This window comes from Kryptolebias marmoratus, linkage group LG7, assembly GCF_001649575.2.
Source record: "Kryptolebias marmoratus isolate JLee-2015 linkage group LG7, ASM164957v2, whole genome shotgun sequence".
Classification (NCBI taxonomy): Eukaryota; Metazoa; Chordata; class Actinopteri; order Cyprinodontiformes; family Rivulidae; genus Kryptolebias; species Kryptolebias marmoratus.
In genome coordinates, this window is record NC_051436.1 from 6,657,070 (window position 1) to 6,671,038 (window position 13,969).

General features: G+C 42.3%; 1 protein-coding gene across 4 annotated transcripts in view; it reads right to left on the bottom strand.

The window, feature by feature from the left end:
• Nucleotides 1-4,758: 4,758 nt before the first annotated feature.
• LOC108234864 (sodium/potassium/calcium exchanger 2) overlaps nt 4,759-13,969 on the bottom strand; it is a 65,449-nt gene continuing 56,238 nt past the window's right edge. For all 4 annotated transcript variants that reach the window (XM_017414440.3, XM_037976633.1, XM_017414435.3 and 1 more), the window contains 4 exons: nt 8,076-8,210; nt 7,905-7,994; nt 7,463-7,629; nt 4,759-6,162 (listed from right to left, as the gene is read on the bottom strand). In XM_017414440.3, coding sequence (XP_017269929.1) covers nt 5,913-6,162; nt 7,463-7,629; nt 7,905-7,994; nt 8,076-8,210 — 642 coding nt within the window. In that variant the 3' untranslated portion in view covers nt 4,759-5,912. The remainder of the gene's footprint in view (nt 6,163-7,462; nt 7,630-7,904; nt 7,995-8,075; nt 8,211-13,969) is intronic.

Here is a 13,969-nt window from a genome sequence, read left to right on the forward strand (position 1 = left end):
TTGGATGTTCGTCTACAATTGATTGAATTTTGAAGCCGACCCAATTCAAGATGGCTCCCACAGAACATGACAATGGCCATAAGTCAGTCCATTTTAGAGGTTTGAAAATGTGGTGCGGGTGTAGCTGAGAGTCATTCATAACACGTACGCTGAGGGTCGTTTGACAGGTAAATCAAACAGCTGCTGACAGGTAAAAATGCTTTAAATATTCTTTGATTTTATATGTATAGCACTTTGTTGCAGCTGTGGTTGTTTCAGAGTGCTTTATAAATAAAGTAGTAGTAGTAATAGTAGTACTAATAGTAGTAGGTAAGCATATTTACCCAGCCCACACCTGTTTGTTGTTATGGTTTACCTGTTGGACAGAGTCAGACGTCTTCTAGCCTAACGTGACGTTCTGATTGGTCGATTTATAGTAATAAAATTCAGACAAATCACTTTGGGATTCTGGCAGCTCTCTGAGGGCCAAAACAGTTTTAAAAATGGGCCATATTCAGCCCGCGGGCCGCTTATTAAACCCACAGACAGATCAGAGGTGGTGTTACGGGTAACGTTTTAATGTTTTAATGTCAGAAATTCATGTTTGGCTTTCCGCTCATCCTGCGAGGAACTCCTTTATCAGTCTTACCTGCTGACTCTGGATCCGTTTTGTTTAAATTGAACTGAGTAAAAAAAAAAAAAAGGATGCAAGTGTATTAATTTAACTTATCAAATAAATTCAATAATGTGCCAATTAAATCACAAAGCTAGTGCAGCTCGAGGACCCGATGCAGACATAAAAGTTGACTAACGAGTGATGAAAATAATCCTTTTATTTATAGATCACAAAAAAATAAAAAAAAACCCAGGTAAACACTGTAACACGGCAGTGAGGGTGACCATGACAACACGCGGATCTGACAAACGCACAAAAAAAGGAAAACAGGAGGGCGGCTATAAATACACGGAGGCATGACGAACATGAGGAAGAGGTGTGCTGATTACAAACCCGAGGCAGATGGCAACGGAACGGGAAGGTTAAAAAACGTTAGAGGTGGTGATTTTACAAACTAGAACTGCAAGTGAGGTACAACAAGAACCCAAAGAGGAAAAAAAACCCCATAAAATTCCAGAAACCATGACATTAGAGGCTACTGGTGTGGTGAAATAAAATAAATATGCTCAAAACATTAAAAACAAATCAAAAAAATGGTCTCCAAGCGGTGTATTGATTTTAGTTTGATGCTAGTTTAGAAGAAAAACAAAAGTTGCATTTCATGCAGAAGAAGCAGTTTGACGTAACAGCTCCTGTTTTTGCAGCACCAATAATAATAATAATAATAAAAATGAAACTGCAGTCATCGATTCGTGCTATTTCTGCAACAAGATGTTGAGAATCTAGAGACCGAAGTTCAGGAGGAAGTGAATGATGGCAAGAACTGAAAGCTACCCGCTCAGGGGCTGTCGGCTTGGTGGGCCGGACTGAGCTCATCAGTGGGCCAGATGTGGCCCCTGCGCCACCAATTGAAAAGCCCTGTTATATTGGTTTTACAAAGAGAGAAAGAAGAATAATGAGTGCAGCTGAGGCTAACATTATTCAGTGCTGATGTTCTACCACAAGTTTCCTTAATATCTCAGTGTATTTAGGACAAATAAAACATTGTTTACAAACAAGAAATTATGATTTTTATTTATTTTTTTTCCTCCGTGTAAATCCTGTTGCATCCCTGCCACAGCGTTTGTGCTAAAATAATGCCATGAACGAATAAGACAACCAAACACACTTTTGCATATTTGAATTAGTGTCTTTATTTGTTTTCATTGTTATTATTATTATTATATACTTTGTGTGGTTTTTTTTTTACATAAAGAGACATATTTCTTTTACACATATAGATTATATGGATCATTTGTATCTGTTTACATTGTATGTACATGTTAAATAAATCTGAGATCAACACCAAGAAAATAAAACATTTACAGTGCAAGAATCTCCGTTAGTGGTCAGCTTTCACTTGGTGAAACCACAATCAGTGCCAAAGCGCGTACGTGCCCGAACCAATGGGATGTGTTTATGTCTTTGTTTTTTGTTCCTTCATTCATGGTCACACTTAAAAACAAAAAGAAAGGAGCTCTGGGAACTGATCCGGCGATGAGGTGGCGGGGGTCTCACCTGTTGTTACATTCAAAAGTCTTGTTTTAGCTGAGATGATGTGGTAAACAGGCCAGCTAACCTTTCCCTCCGACACTTTTTACACTTCAGATCAGATAAAAATTTGTCTTTCTTTCCTCCAATACGCAGTCCTGTCGAGTCAACTGCGCAGGCATAAAAATAGACTTCACCTCATCATCCAGTCTCAGCAAGAACATGTCATTTATATTCTTTTGAAGATGGGGTGAGAAGAAACCAGAGCTGAGGTGAGATCGCATTAACTGGAGTGTGTGTGTGTGTGTGTATGTGTGTGTGTGGGCTCTGAAGGAAAGGTTTTAATGGCAAAGTGTGCACAGGAAGATTTTTTTCACAAAGCCCGTCGTGAGTCATCGCGGAGGCCATAAATGGACCCGTCCAATCTGGGTGGCGACAATGTAAAGGCATGACAACACACAACGGATGTGAGGACGTGGGTTTTTTTAATTTTATTTTTAATTTTGTTTTTTGTTTTTTCCTGAAATGTCAGAAAGCATTGGCGGCACTGTGAGGTCGTGGAATTAAAGGAGGCAATGTGGTATTTAAAGGGGTGGTTCAGATGTTTCCAAGTGCGGTTCTGCGGAAACGTGTCGAACAAGTACCGTTCGATCCGTTGGCCGGGCTGACAAGCTAATGGCTAGCTCGAGCGAGGCTAACACCAAAACAACTCCAGTCTCGATGATTTCATACTGCTTCTCGTGAACGCTACTTTATAAACCTTTACACCACTAAAAATTTCACATTACTCAGTTTTTCTGGCAGAAATATTATGATATTCCTGCTGGAAGTGCCTCGAGCTGCACCTGAAGCGCTACAGCTAGCTGTTAGCACTAGCAAATAAACGAAGAGCTCTTTTGTAAATAAGTGTATATATATATATATATATATATGACACTGGCTGTGATGTAAAGGTTCCTAAAATAGGTTTTAACCTGAATCGCTATAAAACTTTTGACTATGGTGTCGTTTTAGGTCAATGGCAAATTCCCTTTGGTCTTAGCCTCGCCATTAGCCGTTAGCCGTTAGCTTATCGATCCGGTCAGAATCCACCTCTGTTTCTCCAAGCTGAGATTGTTCAAAGAGTTGTCTACAACCGCTAAGGATTTAATTGCTCCTAAAGGTTTCACATAACCCCACTTCAACAGTCTGAACTATTGTTTTCAAGCCCTCGTTTAAATTACAGAAACTGAACAGGCAGCTAATCGATGCTAATCAGGTGAAAAGTGCTACGCTACTAAAGGGTCACCAGCGCAAATGTGCTTTTTTTTTTTTGATACACACTTCCAAAAAAATAAATAATTAAAAAAATCCATGTGAAACATTTGGTTGTTGCTAAAAAGCAAAGAGTTAATATATTTACAAAAATAAAGCCAATGATTTCTTGGTGTTTCTCTGTGAACGGGTGCATAAAAGTCAACATACATTATACAGTTGGTCTAAGCTCTGCTGTACAGTTCGTGGGTAACCAGCCCAAGTTCCTCGCATGCAAAGTTTCCGCACACATTCAGAGAATTTATTTACTAATATTTTACAGGTAGCTCCTACAACGCTGCTGTACAGAGGCTGTGTGTCGAGGTAAAGCAGGGGTACTTCCGGCCAGCTCAGACAGGAAAAAAAAAAAAAAAAAAAGGCTCCGTTTTAGGAGGGCCGGTCGCCCGCTTCCCATCCTGGAGTCAGACGAAAAGGACAACCGGAGACGCGAAGGATGGGGTTCTCAAGAGACGACAGGTATATTGCTATTAGGTGAGTGATTTCCACATTCTATGTATCGTAAAGAGACACTTTGGCCAAATCACATTTCCAAGTGTTACTCCTACCCCTTAATTCAAAGTCACAAACATAATCCACTGCATGGGACACCCCATCAGTTATAGCCAATTCCTTTTCCGTAAACAGACGCAATGCCAACATGCCCATAAAGTGTCTATAAATCGAATGATGAAGCTTGCAGACCTCTGTATAAAGCTTATTTTTTTTGTTTTTTGAGAAGATCGACCATGATAATAATAATACACCAGAATATTTCAAAATAAACGCTGCTAACAGCTGAAATTGGACATCGTGTTTGCTACTTTCCGCGTTTCTTAGGGATAATTAAAAGTTGACGCCAAACAAAACACATTGGTACCAGACAGTCCAGTGGTTCTTGTGTCAATAAATAAAAAAAAACATTCTTTTACCAAAGAAATTAATAACATTAGTAAGCATACTTGCCCCTCATTTCATGGTCCGCTGAAAAGTCTCGTTTTGAAGGTCCACTGGGAAGCCCCAGCTCTACTCAAAAGAAGTTGGAGGAGGAGGTGAAACGGGATTCGGCCTTTCCTTAAACACAAACCGGCGTGCGTGTAACTTCCCTTCACGTTATCGATCAATTTAAAGACCGGTCATTGCGCCTCCAAATGCAGATTGCACATTCACACAAAAAAAAGCACCTTTGATTGGGGAAAAAGATCGACAGTTTGCTAGCTATCGTCAACCGTATGCGTTGACAACTCTCTACATAGATTGTGCAGTGGCTTGCATTGGGACGTGATGGAAGAGGTTTAAAAAAGTTTATATATGACTGATTAATAGGGTATTATTCTCTGCTGTTTTTTTTTTTCTTTTCATGCAGTTGATGCCTTGTAACTTATGTCCCAGCGGCTTAACTAGACAGTGATCTGAGCCAACTTCTACCGTGAACGCAGCACTACACATCGACTAATCTAAGTCAACCATGACGCTTAAACACTGTAAAGTTCTTTATGTATTATTTTTGACATTGACTTAGTAATGGAACTTTAATGAGCCTAAGTACTCATGCATTTCTTCCCAACTGGTACGAGATATTGAAGGCTAGTGTATATTTTGAGAGTTAGGCTTATATACTTGCCTTTTTTTCTTCGTCAGTACACGTGAAGCATAGAAGGTTCTGTACAGTGTGTTCATTAACTAATACTGTTACCGTATTTCTACTGCTAATTCTAATACCTCATGGAAATCCCCAAATAATAATAAAAGAAAATAAAAAAAGAAAACGACTCCAAAGAAACATGCTGTGTCAAATGAAAACTGGCAGGAAACGGGAAACTCGTCGTTCAGACTGAAGCACAGATGGATCCGCAAAAACAAGAGAAAGAAAAGATTTCTGCCCAGTTAAGAGTTTCTGCTCGTCTCTCAGACACGAAGCAAAGAAGAGAGTCTTGATGCCACCATGGAGGAAACCCATTTGGAACAAAAATAAATAAATAAATCATCCACATCCATTTCTCATTCTTGGCGATGGTGTTTCAGTCTGTTAGGCTCAAAGAATCTCCCCATTCATGATCTGTCACTGCATTTGTTAGTCTATACAATGTGCAACTCTTGTTTCTTTCTTTTTATATATTTTTTTTTTCTTCACAAAACTGGATTGATTTAAGCTCCTCCAGTGAAACTAATGGCATGCATAATACGTCTAGTTTCCGACGTACGCCCGTCAACCCACCAACTCCACCATTTTCACCTGCCAGCGAAACAAAAATAAGTAAAAATCCAATGAGTTTAGGTCGATACAAAACCTTCCAAGCTGAAGTCTAGTCGATTTAACTTTTTTCCCTGGTAATATGGGAAGTTTCCCTTATTTTTATATTATTCTCAAAAGCAATTTTCCTCTCTTTTTTTTGTTAAATTATTCCTGGTGCAAAGGATCACAAGGGTTCAGGCGAGGGCGGCGGCAGACGGTAGGGATGGTTGTCGGCGTTGGTGGCGAAGGCCGAACGGGTCCTCAGATGGACACCGGACAGGTGATCACCCTGTCCTCCAGCATGACGCTGACCACCAGGAAGACGAAGTACAGCATGAACATGATGAAGCCCAGGAGCTTGCTCATGCGCCACTTGCACGCGGCGATGGAGATGATGACGAAGAGGAGCATGATGAAGAGGAGCACGATGGCACAGAAGAGGCCGTTGGAGCTGACCTGCACCGGCCTCAGGCCCCTGAAGAGGGACCACAGGAGCCAGGGAAACGGCAGTCTGCGGAGACGCAAACACGACACATGAACGTGGAGTCGGCTCTCAGCTCAGAACTAACGATTCTACAATAACAAGACAAAACGTGGAGCAGTTTTCTACAACACGCTGAGACTTTTACATTTGTCACTTTGTTGCAGTAACAAAGGAATTTCTAGCTGTCTTTTACTTAAGGCAGGGGTGTCCAATCCTGGTCCTGGAGGACCACTATCCTGCATGTTTTAGGTGTTTCTCTGATTCAACACACCTGATTTGAATGACTGAATGATTAACAGGCTTCTGCAGAACCTGAAGACCTGCTGAAGAGCAGGGAAACATCTAAAACCTGCAGGATAGTGGCCCTCCAGGGCCAGGATTGGACACCACTGACTTAAGGTTGTGTCTTATTGGGCTGTGACTGTGGGCGACTAGTTGACGACTCAAAATTACGAGTAAAAAGGCAAATTTTTGGTTTCTGACTCAGTAAATTATGAATGTTTGTGACCAGCAAGCCATGCAACTGCTTTTTTAAAAAAAATCACAGCCTATTGTTGAGTGCACAGACTGCAAATCTGTCTTCTAGGCTGTGGACAGTATTTTGTTGCCCACATCGTATCTGCCTCGCCTAACTTTGTCCCCGCCTTGGCAACATATGCGACCCATGCTGGCAAAATGGGTCCCAGTGAGGAATTTTTCATTATCGAGTAGCTATTTTCAAATTCTTCATCTCAAAAGCTTCAAAACAATCCACAGCTTGTTGAAGTTTGGTGATTTATCACCTGGCAACAAGCTGGTTTTGTTTACGAGAATCGCTGGTTTGAAAACTCCATTTTCATTGGTCTGGAATGATGTCATCGGGAATTCCAGGCCTTTATTTAAAAAAAGGGGGAATGCCTTAGCTTTACAGTGAAGCCAAACATTATACGAAGGGATTTCCAGGTGCTACAGCAGCCGACAGAGAAAAATGGTTAATTTCAAAGGAGAATGTAAAGGTTATAAAACAAAGGATTCTTTCTGAAGACAGAGTTAAAGGTAGATTATGAAGATTATCTGCTATTTTAGTTAGATGGTGTCTTTAAGGACCTATCTTGCCAAAATGGGTCACATTTATGACTTAATCTACTAGAGTACACGTCTGAAATAAAGATATACAGATTTACTTTTTCGATCATTTGGCGAGTTTTTTTTGACTTGGACGTCCGAGGCTCAACTTCCTCTCTGTCGGTGACTGCATTCCCTCTGTTTCTGTTTTTTTGCTTTGCATCAAACCTACATTAGGAAAATAATTATCGACACAGACTCAAACCCTGTTCAGATGCCATACCCGACAGTAATGTCAAAGATGTTGGAGCCCACGGAGCTGGAAACAGCCATATCTCCCAGCCCCTTGCGTGCTACTATGACACTGGTGATGAGGTCAGGGATGGAGGTTCCAGCTGCTAATATAGTCAGGCCCATAATCTCCTCTGTAATCCCAATGGTCTGTCCAACCTGCAGAAAGAAAGAAAGCTTTAGGATAAATAAAACCTAATCTTTTGTTCCAGCTATTTTTAATTTTCTTGCAGTGCTTTGGAGCTTATTGAGACGACCAAAAAAACAAAACTTGACAGTCAGTTTTCTAGTTTGGAATGAGACGGCTGTAGTTATGTCTGAGTGGATGGATTATGGATTAAAATATAACAAGGATTGTGCTTTTTTTTTGTTGTTGGATGTCAAAATCACAAGCACCTCTTAGAGAGAAAACAGCTATTATGAGGTCTGAGTACCTGGTGAGCCCACCACACCATTAAGTAAGAGAATCCTGCAATCCAGCAGATGGCACCCAGGAAGGTGATGGGGAAGAACTTCTTTGACGACTGGAGAGGAAGAGGGCAGAACGTGAACACTCAATGACTGGGCGTTGAAGTCAGACGAAGTCAGAATGTTGTCACACGCACCGTTTTCCTGACATCGGGCAGCGTCAGCCACAGGGGCAGGACGATGGGCATGATGAAGAGGTAGGTGAAGCGCTTGCGGTTGGATTCGGGCCAGGACAGGCTCAGAGGCTGGTCCTCCTCTTCTTCATCTTCCGCCTGAGAACAGAGAGCAACAACCAACCCACCAAAAACATCAAATAAAGAATAAACAAACAATGGTTATACAATCGTGATAACACCTAAAACATGTTTTGTTTTTGTTTAGTTTTGGTCAGAGGTTGTCACGTAATGATGCCACGGCAGCACCCACATAATTCAGCCAACCATTTGGGTACAATTAGCAGTTAAACACGACGCGGATAACCTAACGGGGCTGAGTCATGCGTTTTGCATAGACATAAACGGCTGGTGGAAAAATGAACAACCGTCCTTTATCGGGATGCACCTTTCCATAGCAACCGTCCTGGGAGGAAGGCAAAACTCCGGCAACACGTCGAAAAGGGGAGGTGAAGAAATAAGAACTAAGAAGACGTCTCTGAGGTCTGAAAGAACTGACAGCAGGACCTGGAAGTGCGCGTGCCGTCGCTCAGCGGTGACCTTCAGACGGACGAGCCTGATGACTGATTTAGGCGATTGCACTGAGCCTGATGGGCTCGGTTTCACCGCCGGGGCTCAGGGGCTCATCAGCGCTGACTCCTGACGCTGGGGTCTGACCAGACCTGCCGCCGGAATGCTAAATAAGCCAGGAAGACTCTGTGATTACCGGTAAACACGCTGACAAGAAAGGCGGCTAAATCACATTTTCTTTGAGCTCGCTTCGTAGCCGAAGTACCACAACAACAGATACTTCTGGGAGTGGAAACATGCCTTGTTCCCTCTGAATCCAATTATGAACGATGATAACAGGCCATAGGGACCGGCGGAGAGCAAGTCCACACATGCATGTCTGACTGGCGACCCAGAATTCATCTCGCGCCCTTGTGTGAACGGCGTTAGCGCTCACAGAGAACATATGCTGGGCAAAAAAAAAGACACTACAGAGTAACTGTCAGGTTTGCATGCCCACGGAGCGAAGCAGAAATCTTTAGAAAATGAAAATAAAAAGGCTTCTGCATGAATTATGAATCATATGGAGCTTTTTTCCTGCTGTGACAGCTCCAGCTGCTGAGCATTGCCTGGTAACCTTGGCGATCAAAGCTGCAAAACAAAAGGCATCGCGCGCATCACTTACGCTCAGCATTCTCATTTCTCCTGCTCTCCATATCCAGATGGCTGCATTGTTGTCTGAACTGAATTAAACAATACTTTATTATTCCCGGAAGGGAAGTGATATTGTTGCGGGATAAACTGGTGAGGAAAAAAAAAAAAAAGTACACAAATACTGTAACCAAACCAAAGAGACGAAAATGATGGAAAGTTGGAAGTGGGGAGAGGTGAGGTGGAAATCTCAGAGGATTGGCGCGAACGTAAGTTGGTGTTGAGTTTGTAGCCTGGCAACAACCGAGCTGATAATGTCACATGAAAACCGGGAGGTGACACCGGTGAACTCAACGTGGACAGAAACATTTCCAGGTTTCCAGAACTGCAGTTCCTTTATTTGGCCTTTACTCATTATAGAGAGGAGACGGAGTCCAGAATCTGATCCTGGAACAAAGTCGTGCTGAAATAAGTACCACCTTATTTCTGATATTTCTGCTGTGTCCTTGTGTCTTCTCATTAGTTTATAATCTCATATATTCCTTGAAGAGCGGCTGAAGAAATGGTTTCACCTTTTTTTTTTGTTCCCTCCTCCTTGTTCTAAGTTTTGCTCCTGTCTCTGGCCTACATCCGTGATGTTTCTTCGTCATCTTGTCTGGATTTGGGGTCTTATCCGGGGAATTATCTGAGCTTTGGAAAGCTCAATCACAAGCTCCGAGAAGTAAACAGCTTTCTCGTTGGCGTGGCTACACATCATAGCTGTCACGGTTTACGCGCCGGTGGAGATTCTCACTCCTCCTAAGACCTGACAATCGAACCATAAAGCAACTACACTTTCTTTAATATTTGAAGACGTTTCCCTCCCTTGTGGTTTATGGATTCTGTCCTTTGGTATTCTCGAGATCTAGTTGTTTCTGTACATGGCTTCCTGTTTAATCTGCTCACATTTGTGCATTTTTCTGGTTCCTATTCCAGCCTTTTCACCTGGTCAGCTCACCTGCCCCGTGTTAGTCACCTTCTTGCCTCAGTATACGTGGTCCCTGGTTTTTAGTTGCTCTTTTGTTAGATTCATGTCGTCCCGTTGCCTGTTTTACCCTGGACTTATTTCTGCTGTTTGTAGTTTAGACCAGTCTGTTTTCATTTAATTTGTTCAAAGTTCTTGGATCCGTCAACCTGTCTGCATTTGGGTCATTCCATTGGTATATTTTAACAACTAGACACAGGAACGCAATGCGGAAGCTGAAGCTTAAGCAGCATGGGCGCCCCCTTTAGGAAGGCTGCAGAATAGGTTTTAAGTCCATGTAAACTAAACTTTCTCCATGTTCAGCTGTAATCAATTAACTGATGTCTAAAACTCCCGTAATTGTGTTTTGGGGAGTAGGTAGGACTTTCAGCCCCACATCCCAACTGCGAAAACTCTGGATCCAAAAACACAACATGGCAGAGCCCCTAAATCAGAGGTTTTGTGTGGGGGATTTGGGTTTTTGTGTTTAAGTTTATTGTTTTTGTTATTATCTTGTTTCTGTTTGAGTTATTGTTCAGTTTAGTTCTTCCTGTTCTTGTTTGGTGTCATTATTCACTCCTCCTCTGTCATTCATTTGTCTTCCTGCCACGCCCACTTACACCTGCCCCGAGTTCTGGCAATCATTCCACCTGTGCCCACTTTCCTGATCAACTCCTGTGTTTTGAAAACCCGGTCATCTCCTCCACACGCTGCTGGATCATTGTTCTTGGTTCCTTGCTGTTTTGTCTTGCTCCATGTTTTTGCGCCACACTTTGTTTTTCCATGTTTGTACTTAGTTTCAGTTTTTGCTGCCATGTCAGCCTTTTTATTTTTGTTTGTTTTATTTTAATAAATTAGTTCACTTAAAAATGAGTCTGCACTCTGGGTTCGTCTCCGTTTCCACGATGCCCGACATTATGGCTTCAACTTCAAAAGGAGGCGGAGCTGCTTTGTTTATCTTTTTTATGACGACGGTTTCATGATGCACCATCCACCACCACTTTCCATGACATTAACAGAAGTTAAAAAAGGGGCAACATTTATCATTCCGTACTAGCAGTCTACATCAGTGGTGTCCAGTCCTGGTCCTGGAGCGCCACCATCCTGCATGTTTTAGGTGTTTCTCTAATTCGACACACCTGATTTGAGTGACTGAGTGATTAACAGGCTTCTGCAGAGCTTGAAGACCTGCTGAAGAGCAGAGAAACATCTAAAACCTGCAGGATGGAGGCCCTCCAGGACCAGGATTGGACACCACTGGTCTACAAGATTTAGCAAATTGCCACGCAGCTGCTCCATGGACATGCTGCCTAAATTCAAATTACCATTACCAACCATGGTTTGCTTTATATGCTTTGTGAGCTTAAGCATCCCACGTAGCTCGTGCCCCTCTGCTTTGAAATGCCAGCCCCTCGGGGGCCTTTCCTGGCCTGTGGAGCCGCCGCTGGTAACGCTGCCAACTCGGCGCTTAAAGGCGCTGACTTCCATCAGACACCGCAGAGCTGCAAGGGGCGGCGTGACATTTGGCTGATGTTTTTTTCTTTTCTTTTTTTTCTTGAAGGTGTTTGCTCTCATTCCTGGTGTGAGACCGCAAAGTTACACGGGTTCAAATGGTCCCAAGAGGAGCGTAAAACACTTAAGCACGGCTGCGTTAATGGAAGCAAACCCGACGTGTTACTTTTGATCCGACTTGTATCGAGGAGTTCGCCGCCGTCTATCTGAGAAAGAAACTAAAATGCAGCTCGAGGGGATTTGAGGAAGATGCCCTTTTTCTCCTGCACATATCCCACCATGCGTTTCATTTAGGCGCTCATTTGAAATAACACTGATTTCTTTTGAGAGTTTCTCTAAAAGTGTGGTTGCTTTTTTCCTTCTCTCTTTCTTACGCGATTCATTCATCTTTATGGGTTCAACGCTGCAGCAGCTGCAGCAGCATGAATGTTTGTTTCTTCCCGCCGATAAGCTCCATCTGGATATGAAATTCTCATAATGTCCATTAAGAGGAAAAGCAAATATAGCCCTAAATTGTCACCAATAAACATGTGATGCACACTGTATAGATTTAATCTTTTTTTTAAATGTCTGTAGTTGTTATAGAGTTGATGAGTCACAAGATGCTGATACTGTTTTTATTTTTTTGTAGTTTTTAAAAAAAAATTGGTACACTCTTACAAAAATCCCACATCCTAATCAGGATTGTTTTGTTATTTATTATCAATTCAAAGATTGTGAATACACACTGTCTCCTTAATATTAGATGTTTTTTTCGTAGATTCTCACGAATCTTAATCACGAAACCACACAAGAAATGTAAAGTTGACCTTAATTGTCCCCCTTTTATTTTTGCAAGTCCTGGTTGCTAAGGCTTCCAGAAGGGAAAGGCACAATTAGTGCGGCGGGGGCCTCTGGGGGCGTTTGATGGTGTGAGCCGTTTCCAGCAACTTCCTGGGTGACACAGACGGCTGCGCTGTGGGGCGGGAGGCTAAACATAGCAGCACGGAGGAATTAGGCACGCCCGTAAGGTTGGTCAAAGTCACCGAACCTCCACCTGAAAAAGGCTTCTTCTGCTTTCGCCCACGAGTTCGATGTAACTTTTAAATGATGGCGACTTCATGTTTCTGAACAATAAATATCTTACTTGCTGCAGACGGCTCTTTGGACAACCTCGATTTGGAGAGACGGAGTTCGATTCTGACCAAACTGATGAGCTAAAGGCTAGTCTGAGCAAAAGGGGGGAGGGGCCAAGAGCAAAACGGATTGCTGCTGTTAGCAAACAAAACGGTGGCAGCTAGCTTTAGCACTTTCCAGGGACACTTCCAGCGGGATTGTCAGGATGTCTCTTCTGGAATATCGATGCGATGTAAAACTGATATGAAAGCTGATAAAATGGTTGGTTTTAGCTCCACTCTGACAAGCCATTAGCTCATCAAACCAGTCAGAAATCAACTTTGTTTCTCTAAACTGAGGTTGTTTAAAGAGCTCTCTACAACAAGTAAAATATCAGATGTTTACATTTCCCCATGACCCCACTTCGAAAGATGCGAGCATTATCCGCATTTCAGATTAAAAGATAACTTGAGTTCTGATGCCATCGTGTAGTGGTCATAAACTGGACTTTAATCTGAAAAAGGATCATTAAAGATTATTGTTAGGATTGAAGAATGTAAAGCTGTTAAATCCTTAAAGCAGAAGGCCACGGATGCCATGAAGAGGATATGAATATAGTGGGTTAGTCAGAATCAAGGTAAAACGATCCAGATTAACCTCTGGTAGTAGGGTTACGTATGTAAAGCAACAATCACTGTGAGGACTTTAAAAGTACAGACTGGATCTTTATTCTTCAGCTGAGGAGACCCTGACTCTAGCCCTGAGCCAAAAGGCCCTAACCTCTTAAAGGAAAAATCTCTTAATCTTAGCATGAGTTTAAAATCATATTCTGTGACAGTTTTTACCTGCCATTTATCCTGCTGAGAATAATATGTGCCTCATAGCCAAAATTTAAACAAGCCAAGGTTAAACAGTGTTGTGGATTAACGAAGCTTCATCCTGGTTCATATTTCTGAACGTCACGATTGGTAGTAATCGGACCCAGGAACGCAGGCCAACACGGGGAGCTCGAAAACTAAACCAACAAAAACCTGGTGTGGTGGCAAACAGATACAAAACAACACAACTCTAAGAGTTGGGGTAAGTGAAACTTAATGATCACAGCGAA